This window comes from Schistocerca cancellata, chromosome 5 (assembly GCF_023864275.1).
Source record: "Schistocerca cancellata isolate TAMUIC-IGC-003103 chromosome 5, iqSchCanc2.1, whole genome shotgun sequence".
In the NCBI taxonomy this organism is placed as follows: domain Eukaryota; kingdom Metazoa; phylum Arthropoda; class Insecta; order Orthoptera; family Acrididae; genus Schistocerca; species Schistocerca cancellata.
Genome location: NC_064630.1, coordinates 42,938,101 through 42,959,720, shown reverse-complemented (window position 1 = coordinate 42,959,720; position 21,620 = coordinate 42,938,101). Strand labels below are relative to the sequence as shown.

General features: G+C 43.1%; 1 protein-coding gene across 1 annotated transcript in view; it reads right to left on the bottom strand.

The window, feature by feature from the left end:
• LOC126188357 (uncharacterized) overlaps window positions 1-21,620 on the bottom strand; it is a 526,233-nt gene that overhangs the window by 54,924 nt on the left and 449,689 nt on the right. The window contains exon 5 of the mRNA XM_049929956.1: window positions 11,257-11,454. Within this exon, the coding sequence (XP_049785913.1) occupies window positions 11,257-11,454 (198 nt within the window). The remainder of the gene's footprint in view (window positions 1-11,256; window positions 11,455-21,620) is intronic.

Below are 21,620 nucleotides of genomic sequence, written 5' to 3'. Positions count from 1 at the left end.
CTCCAACACACAGAAAGCTCGCTACGCACCTGAACTCGCCACGTTTGCAACTAGCGCTGACTATCGGCAAATTACCAAACTACCCTGTGACGGTATTTCTGTTCAAAATGACATATGTATGGTATCTGTACAATGTTTGGTTCTTGTGCAATAAATAATTGGAAGTGTTCTCGGACTTTATGTACACCCTCTACTTTTACCTCCAAGTAAACTTAACGCATGTTTCAGTGTATCTTGTCGTTCAATAGGAGTTGGAGACACAGAATAGATCGTATTTCATTATACTCTCAGCTCAAGATGAATTTATATGTGTCTTGTCATTCACTAAGAATTCTAGATTCAGGGGACACCATGTAAATAGCACACTTAATTTATATTACACTACATAACTCATATTCCATGGATCCCACGGAGAGTGGTGACAGGGGCGTGGAAAGAAGTCGCAGATGTACATTTATTCAAATTAAGTACAAGAAAGTGAAACGACTTCACATTCTGAAATGACTTATAACAAAAGCCTATTGTACTACAGTACTAATCCTAATTATAAAAAAACCTGAAATAGTAAATCTACGAGTTTCTGTGAAGATACTCTTCAGTAGAGTAGGAGTTGCGCGACAGATTTCTTCTTGTATTCAGTCTTAAAGTTCACTACATTTTCCATACGAAAATGTGCTCTGGTATCTTGTTGAATATGTGTGTAGTCACGTATCTGGCTCCTTTCTGTGCTAAAATTAATCCTCTAAAGTCTTCATATAAGTTGTTTTTGGTCCTGCTGTTGTGTTCATAATTTTCATTACTTTGCGAGAAAAGAAAAATATTGGTACTGATAAAAAACATTAATGAACATATGTACTGAAAAGTAGTTATCAAAATATCAAGGTTTTTGCAGACATTTGTGTAGGATGTTTTACAATTATGACCAGGTACAATTCTTATAATACGCTTCTATATTCTAAAAATTCTGTCCCTGTAACTTGAGTTTCACCAGACGATGATTCCATAATTCATTGCCAAATGGAAATATGTAGAATAAACTAGTTTCTTCATTTTTAAATAACCTATAGCAGTACTCATGCTGAACTAAAGCGCTTCATTAAATCCAGGCAGTGGAATTTCAGTCAAGGTTGTTATCTATCTGTAGCTCAGAAACAATATTTGAAAGTTGTTGTATTTCGCTGTTTTCGAAACCTCTTTTTATGGATTGCGGAGTTCTGTGAGAAGTACTGAATTGTGATGTGCTGCGTGTTGTCGAGATTCCAGGATAATCCATTTGCCTTGAACCGTCTGCTGATGTTTTCGAATATTTTATTGGCTACCATAAGGATACTGGTAGTGCTTTTTATGCCTATACATTCATCACCCGCAAAAAAGGCAAAATTTGATCTTCTGAAATTCCAGGTGGAAGATTATGTATACATATCAGAAACAACACAAGATCTAAACTCGAACCTTGTGGTACACCATGCCTGGCGTGTTGTTATGTGACCTGACACAGAAATGACACACATTGCTTTCTGTCATTTAAGTAGGACATAACCTATGAACCTGCTTTGTTTATTATTCCATAATATTTACCTTCCGTACTGGGTGGTTATAATTAAATTGACGGTGTTGCGAGTGATGCAGTGTGGGCTGTATACAATGAAGGATGCTGAAACATCGTAGGTTATGTTCATTAATCGGTGCGCTCATGTAGTATGCTGAAAAAATAATAATTGCGCTTACTACTACCAGGTGAAAATATGGCGCTGTAAGCAGTGAGAATGTGGTGTCGGTGCAGGAAAAGGGGAGGAACGATCCAGCACATGACAACGGTGGCTCTGACACGTTTATTAGAATAGGGTCGCTAGTTACAACATGTGTACAATATGGTCTACCAACTCAGCAACATGCTACATCCTTAAAACAGCCCAATCGACAGTTACTCGCAGCATATCCAGTCTAATCAGAGTGGTATGTTGTATGCTGTCTGATCAGGAAGAGTTCAGATACATCCTTGACAGACAGGATCTTTCAGATACCCCCAAAAACAGAAGTCACATGAATTTAGGTCGAGGGATCTGGAAGACCACATATCTTGAAATTGCGTAGAGATTATGTGATTGTTACCCGAAGTTTCCTCGAAGCAAATCTTTCTCCTGATGAGTGACATGTGGTGTCGCCCCATCTTGCATGAAAACAGTAGTGTGGGCAATCACGTTGAAAGGTGGCTACGCTGAGCCACAGCGCCAGAGACCGCGCCAGAGAGTATTGTTCCGCCGCCTCCACTGGCAGTGATTATTGAGACGTAGCGGCAAGCAGTTCTTGCCGAGAAGTTGTGGTGGACACTGCTTGTCGTGAAGTCGGAGTGGATATGTGGTAGTGGAGAGTGTTGTTCCATGTTTATGCAGTTATTTGATGGGAGAGATAGCAGATGTTATTCCAATGGAGATATTGTAATGATCTGACTGCTTTTCGTCAATATATATGAAGGTAATACAACACTATGTTCTTTTATTCTTTCAGGGTCCTGAATAATGTGTCATTACAGGTTCAGTCAACAAAGCATCTGGCTTGTGTTCTTGTATTAGAGTGTAATTTTGGTTTTCTTGCACAATTATAGTATTTCTAATTTTCTTTTATCACGTCAGTATAATTGGTATTTAAAAATTCTTGTCTTGTTGAAGAAGAACCGTGCCAGATGTGCGTTGAGTCATACTACCACATACAGAACAGCTACACTTGTGCTTTGTTGGTTTCGTAGATTTTATAGTTGCTGGGAACTTAATTAATTAACTGTGTTAACGAAAATTTTCTTTCATTGTTTGTTGTTGTTCCATGCAGTCAGATTGCGTACAAAAACCAGTCAGGGCCAGCCGTTTACGAGACTTGCGTAATCGCTACTGCTACTAAAAAATATCTGCAGTAGTACTTAAATTAAGCCCCCATGCACGTTGTAAATTTAACTCTGAAAATTTCTGTACTATCACGCGATCTGTTTCTTCCTGTTCTCTATCCTGTTTCCTTTGTCTAATCTCTACTGCAATTAATCTATTATTGTGAGAATTCAAAATCGGTTGTACTTCTTCTCTGATTTCTTTCTTTAATTCATCTTTCATATTTTTGAAACATGTCCCTATTCGTGAGTCTAACCGTGTTTCCATTGTTTCCATATCAGTTTTTAATTCAGATCGTAACTGTGGTCCCATTGTTCCCATATCAGTTTTAATTTCAGATCGCAAAGTTCCCATCTCTGTTTTAAACTTAGATTCCAACTGTGATCCCAGATTTAATATTGCACCCATCAACTGCTCCATATTAGCCGGTTCGAAATTCTTTTCGCCCCTAACATTTCCCGCAAAACCAACTTCCTTCTGCATAGCCATAAAGCTATCTGTGTTCGATACTATTTCAGAATCTTCTATCGTTGATCTCGTACTCTGTGAATTTTCTGATTGAGAAAAATTTTGAAATGGTTCCGGACTATTTTCCCGACTTATTACATTGTTTTCCACTTCATTATTCATCATACTGTTGTCCTGTGTTGGCGAGTTCGCCATGTCAACAATTTCGTCATTCTCACTATTCATCATTTTCGCCTTTTTCATCGATCGCGTAATCATTTACAAAACATAAAAAATTCGTCAGTGTACGAAAATTACACACAATGACTCCTCATCTTCAACAATACCATTCACACGAAATATTTCCCTCAAACACGATTAATCGAACAATTGAAATAATTGCACCAAATCGTCAAACGCGTATACAAGGCAATAAAAATTAAATTTTGAAAAATACCATTAGAAGAATGCCAATTACCAAATCTACACATGCAAAATAGACTACAATTACTAAACTACAAATTACTACTACAATACTACTGTCTACTATTTTTACAATCAGAAGAATTCCAAGGGACGATCCGAAGTAGCGGTCGCCACGTGCATGGGGGCTTAATTTAAGTACTACTGCAGATATTTTTTAGTAGCTGTAAGTCCGATTACGCAAGTCTCGTAAACAGCTGGCCCTGACTGGTTTTTGTACGCAATCTGACTGCATGGAACAACAACAAACAATGAAAGAAAATTTTCGTTAACACAGTTAATTAATTAAGTCCCCAGCAACTATAAAATCTACGAAACCAACAAAGCACAAGTGTAGCTGTTCTGTATGTGGTAGTATGACTCAACGCACATCTGGCACGGTTCTTCTTCAACAAGACAAGAATTTTTAAATACCAATTATACTGACGTGATAAAAGAAAATTAGAAATACTATAATTGTGCAAGAAAACCAAAATTACACTCTAATACAAGAACACAAGCCAGATGCTTTGTTGACTGAACCTGTAATGACACATTATTCAGGACCCTGAAAGAATAAAAGAACATAGTGTTGTATTACCTTCATATATATTGACGAAAAGCAGTCAGATCATTACAATATCTCCATTGGAATAACATCATCTCCATTGGAATAACATCTGCTATCTCTCCCATCAAATAACTGCATAAACATGGAACAACACTCTCCACTACCACATATCCACTCCGACTTCACGACAAGCAGTGTCCACCACAACTTCTCGGCAAGAACTGCTTGCCGCTACATCTCAATAATCACTGCCAGTGGAGGCGGCGGAACAATACTCTCTGGCGCGATCTCTGGCGCTGTGGCTCAGTGTAGCCACCTTTCAACGTTCTCGCAAAGCTCGGACCGTGTTACATAAGGGGGTCCATATAATGAGCAAATGTCACTGTACACCTAACAGGGTCACGAGGTACCATCTCCTCGAAGAAAAAGGACCAAGAATAAAGGACGTTCCGAAACACACCACACAGTCACATAAACTGAGTGCAGTGGATGTTCCTGCACAACATGTGGCGGAGTAGAGCCCCATATGCGACAGTTCTGTGCATACGCGACACCGTGCAGAGTAAAATGTGTCTCGTCCGTCCAATGAATATTCCCTGGCCACACGTCAACCATTTCCATGCGTGCCAAAAAATGAAGGGCAAAGTTAGAGCACTGTGGCCAATCTTGGGGCTGTATTTGGTTCACATTCTGAATCCTGTGTAGGAAAACCAGTGTAAAATGCGCCGCAAAATCTTTTGAGCTGTTGACGAACGGAGAGCGAATTGCTGTGACACAGCTCAAGGACTGGCTGCAGAATTTGAGGTACGTTGCATACAGCTATTGCAAACTCATCAGCAACTGCCATGGAAACGAGTCGCCTCTCTCTCTCTCTCTCTCTCCCCCTCTCTCTCCGCTGTACCTCCTCGTTCACCTATTTCTTTGAATTTCTTGTTCATACTCTTTAGTCCATTTATTGACATGGAGCCTCTTTGCATCTGTATCTGTCGGTGATATTCCCACAATGTAGCGCTGTTGTTCTGATAAAAGAACTTTCCCAGCAGTGCACGGTCTTCCTTCTCAACAGCCATTGCATGTTATGCAGGAATCTTCATCCTTCTTAAGCCTTTACATCTACGAAAGAAATCAAAACGCGTCGTCAAGCGGCAAACAGCATATTTATGTCAAAACAGGAAACACTCCATATTATGACAGCTTACAGTGCCATTTTTTCACTAATTGGCAGAAATTGGAACCCTCGCAGTACAAAGGGGTGGGAGGTGGGTGGTTCCTTTGAGCCCATCTTCTAAAGCTATCGTATCTAAGGCGGTATTTTATATTGTAAAATTTTGAAAAAATATTTGTTTTCAGTAACTTCTTATGTCAGATTCTGTAACTGTTTTAAGTTTTTCAGTAACACTTAACCCAAAAATTTAAGTTTTAGATGTGATAGTTCATATTTTCAGGTTTAGGGCCCTTCTTACACGTGTATATAACTTTAAAAGTTATGTTGCAAATGAAAATAAACGACAATTAACGAAATTTGTATTTTTTAATTTTTGCAGTGGTCATGAAGTACCACTCCACTAGGTGTAAACACTACAGAGGATGTGTTGGTGTTGCTAATACTGTGCTAAAAGATATTTTCAGGTTATGTACCCTACTCGCACATCAGTACCTATTTAAAAGTATGTTGTTTAAAAAAAAACAGGAAACACTTTTAACGAAATGTGTTTTTTTAGTGTTTTTATTGGTAGTGGGCACAAAGTACCCCATTCCCCATTGGTATTACGCTTTATGGAAAATGTGTTGGCACTGCTAGGATTAATGAACTTACCTACAATATTTCAGCGTCCTGTGATCTATGCTGAATGCATTGTAGCACTCGGAACACCGTCGGTTCAATCATAACCACCTCGTATTAGGATATCACGGTCCACACAATCAAAAGCGTTAGTCATGTCAGAAAATATTCCCAATGGTAATACTGCACAGGGTGAATTAAAAAGGGATTTACAGATTTGGAGTGATACAGAAATTTATTGAGATAACTTACAAAATCAGTAGATGTGTTATTTTATAACAAACAACCTCAAGTTTCGCACAAAAGTGTCATTTTAGTTCGATGTGACTACCGTTTGTGATGCAGCAAACATCAGTTTCTTCCTGCACTCGTTGCAGTGAATCTGGCGTGACTTGTGCAACGGTAGTGCACATTCGATTTTTCAGGTCGGCTAAACTGTTTAGTAGGTGAGAAACATACACACAGTCCTTAATGAAACACAAGAGAAAGAAATCCGGTGGCGCCAATCAAAACATACAACGAGAACGCTCCGCACCATTTTAACGGTGCACTGTCTGGCGCTCCTGGGTGGTGGAATGACGTACTGATGCATTACGTTAATCAAACTTGAGATTTTTAGCGACATGATTATTATAAATACCAACGACGTACACTGCTCTTTAAATGGTTTTTATGTTACAAATTATTCACGATGAGCACATTTCAGCATATTGCCATCATCAGGTGACCTGTAAATACATAATTAAGCAATGGTCGGAATATAATGGTCTGTAACTATGATCAGAGAAGTTATAATACATCGTTAGGTGTTTCTACCTTACATGTAAAATCGTTGCTGACATGTCCTACCTTTTTTTAGATTTCTTAGTTTCTCCTTATATGTACACTGGAGATGTATATCTGATTTTGGTTGGTTTTTATGTAGGCTATTTTTCTCTTGACAACTTGGATGACAGTGGATCAGCGATATTACATGTTCACATAGTTGCCATTATAAATGAGTGATGTTTGGAAATTCGTTTTTTTTTATTGGTTTGGTTCAATTATGTTCTTGTCTGGACATCAGTAATTTATAATACTAGCTATCTGAACATGTAAGATCGATGATGCATTGTCTTCAAAGCTGGCAAGAGAAAATTGCATACATAAAAATCAACTAAAATCTGATATACAGGATGCCTCAAAAAATGTATACACACTTTGAACTGTCATAGACAATTTATTTCCCGTTCTACAAGGTTAAATATCTGTGAGAAAGTAATGTTATGTTTCTTCAACAGGTGGCAGCAGTGGCAAGGAAGTAACTGCAAGATGGCGGACGTGCGTTTGATCTCCGAAGCGCGGAAGCAGATAATTAAGTGTTACTGGAAGTTTGAGAATGTCGCTGCGGTTCGAAGACAGTGTAGAAGTGAGTATGGTACAGAACCACCTTCAAGGTTAACAATTACACGTCTACGAGACAAATTCGAAATTCATGGAACAGTGTGTGATGTGCATAAAGGTCGTTCAGGGCCACCTCGTACAGCTACAAGTGATGATTCCACAACTGCGGTCTTGGAACTGTTTCAGCGTTCAACTCAATCTTCAAGGCATGCAGCACGTGAGAGTAATGTAAGTGCTAGTAGTGTGCTACGCATTCTGAAGAAAGGCAAGTTTTGTGTGTACATTCAAAGGCTGGTGCAACAGCTAAGTGACGACGATCCAAAACGAAGGTTAGAATTTTGTAAATGGATTCAGGAGATGGTGAGACGTGAACCGGGATTTATGGGTAGCATAATTTGGTCAGATGAAGCCCAATTCAAACTCAATGGATCTGTCAATAGGCACAATTGTGTGTACTGGGCTGAAGATAATCCTCACATTACAGTTGAAATGGCTGTGAATTTGCCTGGTGTAAATGTGTGGTGTGGTTTGTCTGCAAGGGGACTCATTGGGCCTTTCTGCTTTGAAGGTACTGTTACTGGAGAACCGTATCTAACAATGCTTGCTGACTCCATATTCCCTGCCATTCGTGCATTATACGGTAATGATGAGTTTTATTTCCAACAAGATGGCGCCCCGCCGCACTATCATAGAGATGTATGAGCATACGTGGATCACAATGTGCCAGGCCAGTGGATAGGACGCAGGGACCAATCGAGTTTCCTGCACGCTCTCCAGACCTCACGCGCTGGATTTCTTCTTATGGGGTACAGTAAAAGATGAGGTGTACAAACGTAAACCACGTAACCTGGACACACTTTGGAATGAGATTCAGGCAGTGTGCGCAGAAATCTCATTGGACACTTTGGTACGATGTGCGGAATCGGTGGTGAGTCGTACTCACAAATGTATTGATGCTGAAGGCCACCAGTTTGAACATTAATCACATTTGCAAAGTACATTTATTTTTCCAATTGGGCTTTAAGCTTTCCATTTCCAGAAATTTAACATTGTAGAACGGGAATTAAATTTTCTATGACGCTTCAAAGTGTGTATACCTTTTTTTGGCACACCCTGTACATCTCCAGTGTACATACAGGGTGTTACAAAAAGGTACGGCCAAACTTTCAGGAAACATTCGTTACACACAAATAAAGAAAATATGTTATGTGGACATGTGTCTGGAAACGCTTAATTTCCATGTTAGAGCTCATTTTAGTTTCGTCCACCTACGCTCAATGGAGCACGTTATCATGATTTTATATGGGATACTCTTCCTGTGCTGCTAGAACATATGCCTTTACAAGTACGACACAACATGTGGTTCATGCACGATGGAACTCCTGCACATTTCAGTCGAAGTGTTCGTGCGCTTCTCAACAACAGATTCGGTGACCGATGGATTGGTAGAGGCGGACCAATTCCGTGGCCTCCACGGTCTCCTGACCTCAACCCTCTCGACTTTCATTTATGGGTGCATTTGAAAGCTCTTGTCTACGCAACCCCGGTACCAAATTTAGACACTCTTCGTGGTCATATTGTGGACGGCTGTGATACAATACGCCATTCTCCAGGGCTGCATCAGCGCATCAGGGATTCCATGCGACGGAGGGTGGATGCATGTATCCTCGCTAACGGAGGACATTTTGAACATTTCCTGTAACAAAGTGTTTGAAGTCACGCTGGTGCGTTCTGTTGCTGTGTGTTTCCATTCCATGACTAATGTGATTTGAAGAGAAGTAATAAAATGAGCTCTAACATGGAAAGTAAGCGTTTCCAGAAACATGTCCACATAACATATTTTCTTTCTTTGTGTGTGAGGAATGTTTCCTGAAAGTTTGGCCGTACCTTTTTGTAACACCCTGTATAAGGCGAAACTAAGAATTGTGAACAAAGATGGCAGCAACGATATCACTTGTAAGGTAAATATACCTGACGATGCATTATAACTTTTCTGATCATAGTTACAGACCATTATATTAAGACCATCCCTTATTTTTGTATTTACAGAGCACCTGATGACGGCAATATGCCGAAACAAGCTCATCGTGAATGATTTATTAAATATTAACTATATAAAGAGCTGGCTGATATTCGTCATAATCATGTCACTAAACGACATACGAGGGCAGTTCAATAAGTAATGCAACACATTTTTTTTCTGAAACAGGGGTTGTTTTATTCAGCATTGAAATACACCAGGTTATTCCCCAATCTTTTAGCTACACAACACTATTTTTCAACGTAATCTCCATTCAATGCTACGGCCTTACGCCACCTTGAAATGAGGGCCTGTATGCCTGCACGGTACCATTCCACTGGTCGATGTCGGAGCCAACGTCGTACTGCATCAATAACTTCTTCGTCATCCGCGTAGTGCCTCCCACGGTTTGCGTCCTTCATTGGGCCAAACATATGGAAATCCGACGGTGCGAGATCGGGGTTGTAGGGTGCATGAGGAAGAACAGTCCACTGAAGTTTTGTGAGCTCCTCTCGGGTGCGAAGACTTGTCTGAGGTCTTGCGTTGTCATGAAGAAGGAGAAGTTCGTTCAGATTTTTGTGCCTACGAACACGCTGAAGTCGTTTCTTCAATTTCTGAAGAGTAGCACAATACACTTCAGAGTTGATCGTTTGACCATGGGGAAGGACATCGAACAGAATAACCCCTCCAGCGTCCCAGAAGACTGTAACCATGACTTTACCGGCTGAGGGTATGGCTTTAAACTTTTTCTTGGTAGGGGAGTGGGTGCGGCGCCACTCCATTGATCGCCGTTTTGTTTGAGGTTCGAAGTGATGAACCCATGTTTCATCACCTGTAACAATCTTTGACAAGAAATTGTCACCCTCAGCCACACGACGAGCAAGCAATTCCGCACAGATGGTTCTCCTTTGCTCTTTACGGTGTTCGGTTAGACAACGAGGGACCCAGCGGGAACAAACCTTTGAATATCCCAACTGGTGAACAATTGTGACAGCACTACCAACAGAGATGTCAAGTTGAGCGCTGAGTTGTTTGATGGTGATCCGTCGATCATCTCGAACGAGTGTGTTCGCACGCTCCGCCATTGCAGGAGTCACAGCTGTGCACGGCCGGCCCGCACGCGGGAGATCAGACAGTCTTGCTTGACCTTGCGGCGATGATGACACACGCTTTGCCCAACGACTCACCGTGCTTTTGTCCACTGCCAGATCACCGTAGACATTCTGCAAGCGCCTATGAATATCTGAGATGCCCTGGTTTTCCGCCAAAAGAAACTCGATCACTGCCCGTTGTTTGCAACGCACATCCGTTACAGACGCCATTTTAACAGCTCCGTACAGCGCTGCCACCTGTCGGAAGTCAATGAAACTATACGAGACGAAGCGGGAATGTTTGAAAATATTCCACAAGAAATTTCCGGCTTTTTCAACCAAAATTGGCCGAGAAAAAAATGTGTTGCAGTACTTATTGAACTGCCCTCGTATTTTGCACTGCGGGCCGCAAAGAACAAAAACAAACAAAAAACTAGACATTGTTTGCTACAAAATGACACATCTACCGATTCTGTAAGTTATCTTAATAATTTTCTATATCGTTCTAAAGTTGTGAAATCCTTTTTGACTCACCCTGCACGGTAGGCTTAGGTACTCTGCACGGATGTATCTGCCCCACCACAGTGCGAGGGCGCGAGCAATGGCTTGCAGGGCCTCACCTCGAGGGCGGCGAGTTCCGCGGCGGCGCTCGCCTCGTCCAGCGGGGCGCAGTCGTCGTCATCGTCGTCGTCGTCGTCGGAGCAGAGGCACTCGAGGCCGCCGACGCCGATCACGTGCGACTCCTCGCCGGCCGTCGGGAAGCGCACAGACGGCGGGGCGCCGCCGCCACGGCTCCGTCCGCTGCCCTTCAGGATGCCCTGTGGAGGAGCCACGCGACACACCTGCCGTTAACAGCTTATCCGTGTCCTTCTGGCGCTACGCGCGCGGCCGGTTATTCCGGCGAGCCTGCTTTCCGTAACCGCCAGCACAAATGTCAACCACCTCATTAACGACTAGCATTACCCACTGCCTGACAAAAACGAGTGAAGAACCCAGAAGACACGGTCGGATGTCAAAGTACTTCGCATACGTAAATACCATCGGCAGGCATGTAAACGATTAGAGCTGCCATTCTGTGTGACACGTAGAGTGCCTTAGTGTTCTTTGTGTTTGGTAGAGTATACGAGGGTGGTTAGGTAAGTCTCGTAAATTCCCACGAAATAGAGCAGGCGTCTCCAAACTTTGTAGTCCGCGGGCCACATTGACTCCTCCACGAAGTCATAAGGGCCATGGTCTACCTAGTGGGATTAAAGCACCCTGGCACTCCATGATCACCGTGATGTAAGGCTAAAGGAAAGATGAAATCGCAAAAATCTACGGTTGTGTGAATAGCTAGCACTGAGACGAACTACGATTTTTATTTAATTACACAATTTTGATTGGTGGACGTACCTGACCGAAATTCTGGCGTATTTCATTCTGGCGAATTTCACCGACAAAAAAGTATGTCACTGCACATTCTTCACGAAAGCGTCCCGCAAAGTTAACGAAATCTCAAAATCATTGTTAGTAACACTATTACTGCAAGACGTAACAGAGGTAGAGTATGTCAACGCATTGTTATTTCAAGCGGCGCGACAATAAGTTTAGTTATGTAGTCTTGCAGCGAGTAGCAGAGCCAATGTCGCAGTGTATTGGTCGCGAGAGGCCTCGAAATTCAATTGTCGGAGGTATAGGTAGCACCTCAAATATTTGGCGGGCCGGATACCGGGGATGTCCGGCCAGCTAACGCGGGCCGGTTTGCCGGACCTCGCGGGCCGGTTTCGGCCCGCTGGCCGTAGTTTGGAGACCCCTGAAATAGAGGAACATTTTTGTTGAGACTTCATGGTCGGGAAGCTCGATTATTCCAAGGATCCTGTAAAGATTTCCAACAACGTACACCGTACAGTTCATTATTGACACCCGTCTGAATTGCTCAGTGCGTCGGCTGCTATTGAAAATGGAGAAAACTGAGTTTCGTGCTGCTATTAAACAGTTTCATTTCATGGGATGGGCTGCAGCACAAATCAAAACGGAAGTGGATGTTCACACAGACTGCTCCACCACTGACCACCATGATTAATTAATTTAAATGTGGTTGGCCAAATGCCGAACATGAAGTGCGCTCCGGTCCTCCAACTGAGGTCACCAAAAAAAGAACTATTGGCTAAATCCATGATACGGTGATGCCCTCTACCACAATTCAGCATAACGTCTGGCGACGTGTAGTCGCAATCCGCAAGACTTTTTCTGTGCAGATTTGTGACTGTCGATGAAACCTGGATCCATCATTACACACCAGAGTGAAAACAGCAGTCAAAAGGAGGGACAGAGGCTGGAGAAAGTGCACCGAGCAAGGTAAAGACTATTTTGTCAGCTGGTACGGTGATGGCCGCTGTTTTTGGGTTCAAATGGCTCTGAACACTATGGGACTTAACAGGTGTGGTCATCAGTCCCCTAGAACTTAGAACTACTTAAACCTAACTAACCTAAGGACATCACACACATCCATGCCCGAGGCAGGATTCGAAACTGCGACCGTAGCAGTCGCGCGGTTCCGGACTGAGCGCCTAGAACCGCTCGTCCACCACGGCCGGCTGCTGCTTTTGGGATTCTCAAGGAATTATCATAGTAGATTACTTGCTGAAAGACAGAGCCATGATTGGACGCAATTGTGCTGCATTGTTAGATCGTTTGAAAATTGCGCTGGCTGAAAAAAGACCAAGGTTGGCAAGCTCTTTCACCAGGATAATCCACCATCACACACATCACCGGTAACAATAGCGAAAGGACACGAATCGGGCTTTGAACTGTTTCCTCGGGCGCCTTATTCATCAGACTTAGCCCCAAGTGATTTCTTCCCGTTCCATAACTTGAAACTTTGGCTTCCACGGAAGAAATTCCCAACAAATGAAGTGGGAGTTGCAGTCAACGAGTGTTTTTCAGAGTTTGACACAATCTATTTTTCAGATGAGATGAAAAAGCTGGAGGGTCGCTGGACCAAATGTACATCCCTCCTTTAACTATGTCGAGAAGTAAGGTGAGCTGTTTAAGAAACAACCATTTTTCTTGCTTTTTTCCATACTTATCAAACAATCCTTGTACAAGCGGCGTGAACAGTGTAACACGTTGAGTGATCCCTTTGCATAGACCCGGGGATGCCGCATATTCGTGTGAAACGCCGTTATCAGCACCAGACAGGGTTTGTGACATGCTGTTACCAGTAAAATTATACCAGCTAGAAGTTCCTCTAATTGGTTGTAACATCTAAGTATGTATCTCTTCATGATCTTTGCATTCAGAAATACAGCCATTCGCAGCAATTTAAGCTGTCCTCTTAGGTTCGTGCCTAATCACGCACTCGGAAATCGCCACATATTCGGAAATAACAGTCAGATATTTGTAACAAGGAAGAACACGAATTTTATTGTTGTGAATGAATGCACCATTGCTTTGAAGTACCGTAAGTTATAAAACAAAACAGCTAAATATGCCAAAATCAATATGGCGTCCACCGCATTGAGCAGCATGTCATTTTGCTATCACTTCCATGCGCTGTAATAGTCTCTGGCCCTAGACGAAAATGGTACAATTCTGTCGCCAAGGTGTACTGTCTTCGTAGGCCTCCATTTGGCCTGCTGGTCAGTCGTGCAGTATTCATATTTGTGGATCACTGGGATATGACAGTAACCAACTGTTTTACTGTATGGGGATGTGAGGGCTGGCACACTCTCCACAACTTTCCGCTCGACCAAGTGCGACCACCACAAGCGAAGATCGCCGTATTGGGTAGCAACATTCACTGCCATCCAGCACCACTGGTGGGTGTCCACCAGCAGCCCCAAGGGGGAATTACCGTCCCAACAACACAAATGGCGTCGCACTGTGTTCAGCGATGAATCGCGGTTGACCACAGTCGGTGAGTACGGCCGGGACCTCGGATAAGCTCACAGTCCTCCAACGTTTTGGAGAGGTATCTACATCTACATCTACATTTATACTCAGCAAGCCACCCAACGGTGTGTGGCGGAGGGCACTTTACGTGCCACTATCATTACCTCCCTTTCCTGTTCCAGTCGCGTATGGTTCGCGGGAAGAACGACTGTCTGAAAGCCTCCGTGCGCGCTCTAATCTCTCTAATTTTACTTTCGTGATCTGTTCGGGAGGTATAAGTAGGGGGAAGCAATATATTCGATACCTCATCCAAAAACGCACCCTCTCGAAACCTGGCGAGCAAGCTACACCGCGATGCAGAGCGCCTCTCTTGCAGAGTCTGCCACTTGAGTTTGTTAAACATCTCCGTAACGCTATCACGGTTACCAAATAACCCTGTGACGAAACGCGCCGCTCTTCTTTGGATCTTCTCTACCTCCTCCGCCAACCCGATCTGGTACGGATCCCACACTGATGAGCAATACTCAAGTATAGGTCGAACGAGTGTTTTGTAAGCCACCTCCTTTGTTGATGGACTACATTTTCTAAGGACTCTCCCAATGAATCTCAACCTGGTACCCGCTTTACCAACAATTAATTTTATATGATCATTCCACTGCAAATCGTTCCGCACGCATACTCTCAGATATTTTACAGAAGTAACTGCTACCAGTGTTTGTTCCGCTATCATATAATCATACAATAAAGGATCCTTCTTTCTATATATTCGCAATACATTACATTTGTCTATGTTAAGGGTCAGTTGCCACTCCCTGCACCAAGTGCCTATCCGCTGCAGATTTTCCTGCATTTCGCTACAATTTTCTAATGCTGCAACTTCTCTGTATACTACAGCATCATCCGCGATAAGCCGCATGGAACTTCCGACACTATCTACTAGGTCATTTATATATATTGTGAAAAGCAATGGTCCCATAACACTCCCCTGTGGCACGCCAGAGGTTACTTTAACGTCTGTAGACGTCTCTCCGTTGATAACAACATGCTGTGTTCTGTTTGCTAAAAACTCTTCAATCCAGCCACACAGCTGGTCTGATATTCCGTAGGCTCTTACTTTGTTTATCAGGCGACAGTGCGGAACTGTATCGAACGCCTTCCGGAAGTCAAGGAAAATAGCATCTACCTGGGAGCCTGTATCTAATATTTTCTGGGTCTCGTGAACAAATAAAGCGAGTTGGCTCTCACACGATCGCTGTTTTCGGAATCCATGTTGATTCCTACATAGTAGATTCTGGGTTTCCAAAAACGACATGATACTCGAGCAAAAAACATGTTCTAAAATTCTACAACAAATCGACGTCAGAGATATAGGTCTATAGTTTTGCGCACCTGCTCGACGACCCTTCTTGGAGACTGGGACTACCTGTGCTCTTTTCCAATCATTTGGAACCTTCCGTTCCTCTAGAGACTTGCGGTACACGGCTGTTAGAAGGGGGGCAAGTTCTTTCGCGTACAGTGGGGTTAGCTCTGGCGACTGATGTGGGCAGCCATGAGGTATGATTTCAGGTCACAGTTGGTAGTGATCGAGGAAACTCTGACGCCACAACGGTACGTCACGTGCATCCTAAGTCCCCATATGTTACTTCTCATCCGACTGTATCGTGGTGCCATTTTTCAACAGGACAATGCCCATCTACATTTGGCTCGTCTGTCTACGAACTGTCTACGTGGTGCTAAGGTACTCCCGTGGCTAGCAAGATACTTAGATATGTCACCGATAGTCCATGTGTGTGACCACCTCGGACAAAGTGCCAGTATCCACGATATCAAGATTCAGTTACAACAGTCGTGCCAAGCTTGCCTCAGGGAAAGATACAACGGACTTATGCCACTCCTCCCAACTGAACCAGTGAACGCATGCAGATCAGAGAGGGTTCAACGTCATGCTGGTAACTGGGCTCGTACAACTAAGTTCTTTGTAACTCTGACTCGATATTGTAATCCCTAACATAACATCACATGCCCCCTCAACCGGTGCAGTTTCATTTCGTTTCCTCCTCCCATTCTGGGTGGTCCACGTTTTGTCAGGAAGTATACTGTTTTAGGTACCAGTAGGAGTGAAGTGGCGCAGGGGCAAGACACTGGACTCGCATTCCGATCGGCGACGGTTCAAATCCCCGTCCGGCCATCCAGATTTATGTTTTCCGTGGTCAAATGTGACCAAATTAGTACCACATCCCAAATTTTCCTAATTGGGATCACCACTGGTAGATTACTTGGTATTTGTGTGGGAACGTATGAGCCCTACAATGTGTCTTACCTGGAACACCTCGTCCTATCCTTCGGGGTACAGAAGTGAAAAGCGTATTCCTAAAAAAGCTTTCACTATCTGAGATGTTGTAATGTGTAACTTTTTGAGACATTTTTCATTTTGTGAGGTTCGGCCCCAACGAATAGAAAAGTTGGACTTCTTATAAAATGATCCTTCTCTCCATTTAAGATAGTTCCGAACAGGGCTCATGAATTTATGCGTAATCGTGCGTACACTGAAGATGACGAGCGTGAAGAAGGTCGAAAATCATGCACAAACAATGAGATTACGACAAAAATGGATAATGTCGTATTCAATGATCGCCGATTGAAGGACTCAAAACAATGAAAAGATATCGGTCGCCCTTGCCTACCATAGTTCACTCGAAGTTTTGGGTATCGATGGATGCCGCGTCCTCATCGACGGCATCCCTTTCGAGTTAACTTCGCTCACGACTGTTTGGAGTTATTTCAAACGCGATTTACTGGGAGTTTCTCCGACATTCCGTAACAGGATTAAATATGATTGCATCATTACAAGGCTGAGAAGAAGGAAGTGAAAATGTAGCAAAGAAAGCAAAACCGGTTCCATCTGCAGAGAAGGTAATAGCTAGCGTTTTCTGCATTCCCATCTTGTGATGCGCTGAGAAAGGCAGAGCCAGTGTCGATGTGCATCACGCGTCACTGCTGAATAAACTGAAAAACACTATTCCGGCTACACGTCCACATATTGCGAATACGAAAATCCTCGTCCACCATCAAGGTTAGATGCACTTATCGGTGTTTCGGATTGCGTCTTTCATACCGCGCCCGACAGGGGTAGAAGTACTTTGGACACAGTAAAAAAATTGCCCAGGTGTGAGAAAGACTTACAAACTTATTTATGTACGTAGACAGCTCATCCACTCCGGAAATTGACGGTCTCAATCATTTTTACCTGTTATCGACATTGATACTGCAAGATATCAGTCCCAGGGATTTCAAGATTCTAGGCATTCCAAGATTTTCGAGAATGGCTGACTGGGTCACAGTGGTATAAGCCAAATATCAGGTAACGAATGACTGTATTGCTCATATGACGCGTTTTGGAATTTATCTATAATCAGATATCCAGTGCAGTAATCGCTCCTGGATACCTCATGATGGATAAATTCCGAAACGCGTCATATGAACAATAAAGTCATTCCTTGCCTGATGTTTTGACTTTCACCATTGCGACCCAGTCTGCCTGAATGTAGATCTACTGATTGTTTTATTGTTAAATACGACGTCGGAAAACAACTGACAAAGGAAATATTTTTTTCGTGTGATAATAACACAAATTAAAAACTTTCGGTTTTTTCCTTTACCTGTACTGTGAAACTTTACTTCTTGCCAAATTTCATCACTGTAGATCAACGAGAAGTACCATATAGTGACGAGTGAGTTCGCGAGTATCAAAATATATGACACAAATGGCCGTATCTTTTGACAGAACTTAATTAGAAGCTTCAATTTTTTACACTGCCGAGAACCGTATGCATAAATTTCAGCTTGATACGTCTACCCGTTTCGAAGAGACGGATGAACAGACAATCAGATAAGAAATGACAAAAAAATCTTTCGTGTGATGTAATTACAATGACTCTAGCCCAGCGGTAAGTACCCTACAAGTTTTGATAAGTGAGTTTGCGCGTCTTAAAATATGTGACACAAACGGCCGTATCTTTGGACTGCATTGGCTTCGAAGTTTCAGGAAGACGGACGGACGGCGAAGCGATCCTATAACGATTCTGTTTTTACCTACTAAGGCACGGAACCCGGAATTGATACACGTCACACTTTGTTCCGGCAATTATGTTTGCATCAGAGGCGAGTGATATGGCAGAGAAATTGCTTACACTGAATCCCCCTCTCTTTTCATACATAAGGCTGAAAGAAGCGAAAAAACGAAAGGCATTTAATGTAGAATAAAACACAGTTTGGCATGGAATCTTGCAGAAATCAGATGAGTTTTTCGAAATGTCCGACTGTACGTGTAATATTGTATTCTCAACGCATAATTACTAATAAGAAAATAAATTTTGGTGAGTTGCTGTGTAACACGTCGACTACATTATTTACATTAATTCGAAGTCAGATTTTTGCGACGAGCTTGCGTCGGTTATTACAGATGCTGCGAAACTGCATGCCCTTCGCTTCTAAGTGCTTCCACATCCACTGCTTTCGCTAATGGCGATATAGTTTTGTTGCCAAAGTCGAAGAAAATGAATAATTTCGATATAATTTACATCAAATGAAGAGAGTGAAGCTGAAACATTTATTATACACCCTTATTACAGACGGTCTGACAAATCTTATTTTACTGAACGTTGGAAGCCGTTCGATTAAATATAGTGATTCTCAAGGTTACTATCTTGAAAAATAAAGAAACGTCACTAGTGCTTTCTTTACAGTTGAGAATTCTTTATATTCGTCGTAGTATGAGGGTGTTTGAAAAAGTAAGAGGAAACTGACTTTCCTGAGATATATTGTTTACATTTATAATTGAAATATATAGCTTACCATTGCTCGACATAATCTCATCGTTGGATCTACAATTCTATTCATTCACTAAACAATGTTTTTAGTTGTATCGTGTCAAACAACGCGCAGCTTTTTGCGAACTCATTAACATCAATCTCAAATCGTTGACAACTCAAAGCGTGCTTCAGGGTTCTATACACGTGATACGCCACGATACATAAGTCCCCTAGAACTTAGAACTACTTAAACCTAACTAACCTAAGGACAGCACACAACACCCAGCCATCACGAGGCAGAGAAAATCCCTGACCCCGCCGGGAATCGAACCCGGGAACCCGGGCGTGGGAAGCGAGAACGCTACCGCACAACCACGAGATGCGGGCATTTGTGCTTCACAGAAAGCGTGACGGGTGGGGGGAGGGGGGGGGGGACAGTGCAATCGTTACGTACTGGCACACGGCGCCCTGCAGAGGTCCTTTCGCAGTAGTAAAAAATGATAACTGTTGGACTTTGTTCCAGTAATTATATTTGCATCAGCAGCCAGTCATATAAAACAAAGAAATTGGTTACGCTGAATCCCCCTCTTGTCGTATAGCTGAAAGAAGCGAAGAAACGAAAAATAATTAATGTAGAACAAAAAAGTATGGCTTGAAATCTTGTAGAAATCAGACGAGTTTTCGGGAATGGAGCTATTTATCTCACGCCACAATATGATCATAGGCTTTGTGCACAAGGATGTAAGCGCTATCCAAAAACAGTGCCGAGGCAACAATGGTACACCTATGACAGGGGTGAGGGACGGCTGTGGGGGTGTTTACGGGCGAATAGACCTGGGGTCTCCAAACTACGGCCCACGGGCCGAAACCGGCCCGCGGTCCACCAAATATTTGAGGTGGTACCTATACTGGCAACAATTGAGTTTCGAGGCCTATTGCGACCAATACACCGCGACATTGTCGGAGCTCTATCTTTAAAAAGTGGAAGGTCATGGTTAAACTTGTGGCTACCCACAATAAACAGACAGACCATTCTCCGTGCGATAGTGAAAAAAAAAGGAACGGTTAACAGACTAGTTGGGCGAAAACATTTTAAGCAAAAAAATTCTTTGCATTTCATTCTACTCACGAGTCTGGTGCAAGTCTTTCAAATGGACGCCACTTCGGCGACTAGCCTTAGTAATCAATCATTATGGAAGATACTTCTTAAGCTAGGCTCAAAAATGGCTCTGAGCACTATGAGACTCAACATCTTAGGTCATAAGTCCCCTAGAACTTAGAACTACTTAAACCCAACTAACCTAAAGACATCACACACACCCATGCCCGAGGCAGGATTCGAACCTGCGACCGTAGCGGTCCCGCGGTTCCGGACTGCAGCGCCAGAACCGCACGGCCACCGCGGCCGGCTCTTAAGCGAGGTTTCACTTTCTTTGGATTACGTTGTAAAATACATACAGAATGTGTAGTGACATACTTCTTTGTCGGTGAAATTCGCCAGAATAAAATATGCCAGAATTTCGGTCAGGTACGTCCACCAATCAAAATTATGTAATTAAATAAAAATCGTAGTTCGTTTCAGTGCTAGCTATTCACACAACCTTAGATTTTTGCGATTTCATCTTTCCTTTAGCCTTACATTACGGTGATCATGGAGTGCTAGGGTGCTTTAATCCCACTAGGTCTTGGCCCTTATGACTTCGTGGAGGAGTCAATGTGGCCCGCGGACTAAAAAGTTTGGAGGCCCCTGGAATAGACGTTCAACAACAGGCCGCCCAGTTAAACAAAAACGCTACCAACAGTATCTTCTCAATGACCGTTCAGCGCATTTCCCTTGGTATAGGCCTCCGCAGCAGGTGGCTGGTTCGAGCACCCATGGTAACTACTGTTCGGCGACGAAGGCTGGAATTTGCAAGCCGATACCGCAACTGGGCGTCCACTGAGTTGCGACAGGTAGCCTTTTCAGATGACAGATTGGCGTTGGCGTGTACGGCGTGAAACGTCTGAGAGCAGACACCCTGCGACAATCGTCGGAAGGGTCCAGCCCGCGTTATGGTCTGGGGAATGTTTTCGTGCCATTCCCTAGATGATCTCGTCATTTTGGAAGTTAACAATGGATCAACACATGCAGCTATCCTTTGGGATCATGTCCACCACCACATGCTGTTTGTGTTTCCTCGGGACGGTGACATCTGCCCGCAGGGCAAAGCAACTTGTCACACAGCTCGCAGTGTAGGCGGGAGGTTCGAGGACCACCAGGACCAGTTTACCGTACTCGCCTGGTGGCCACCAGATTTCCC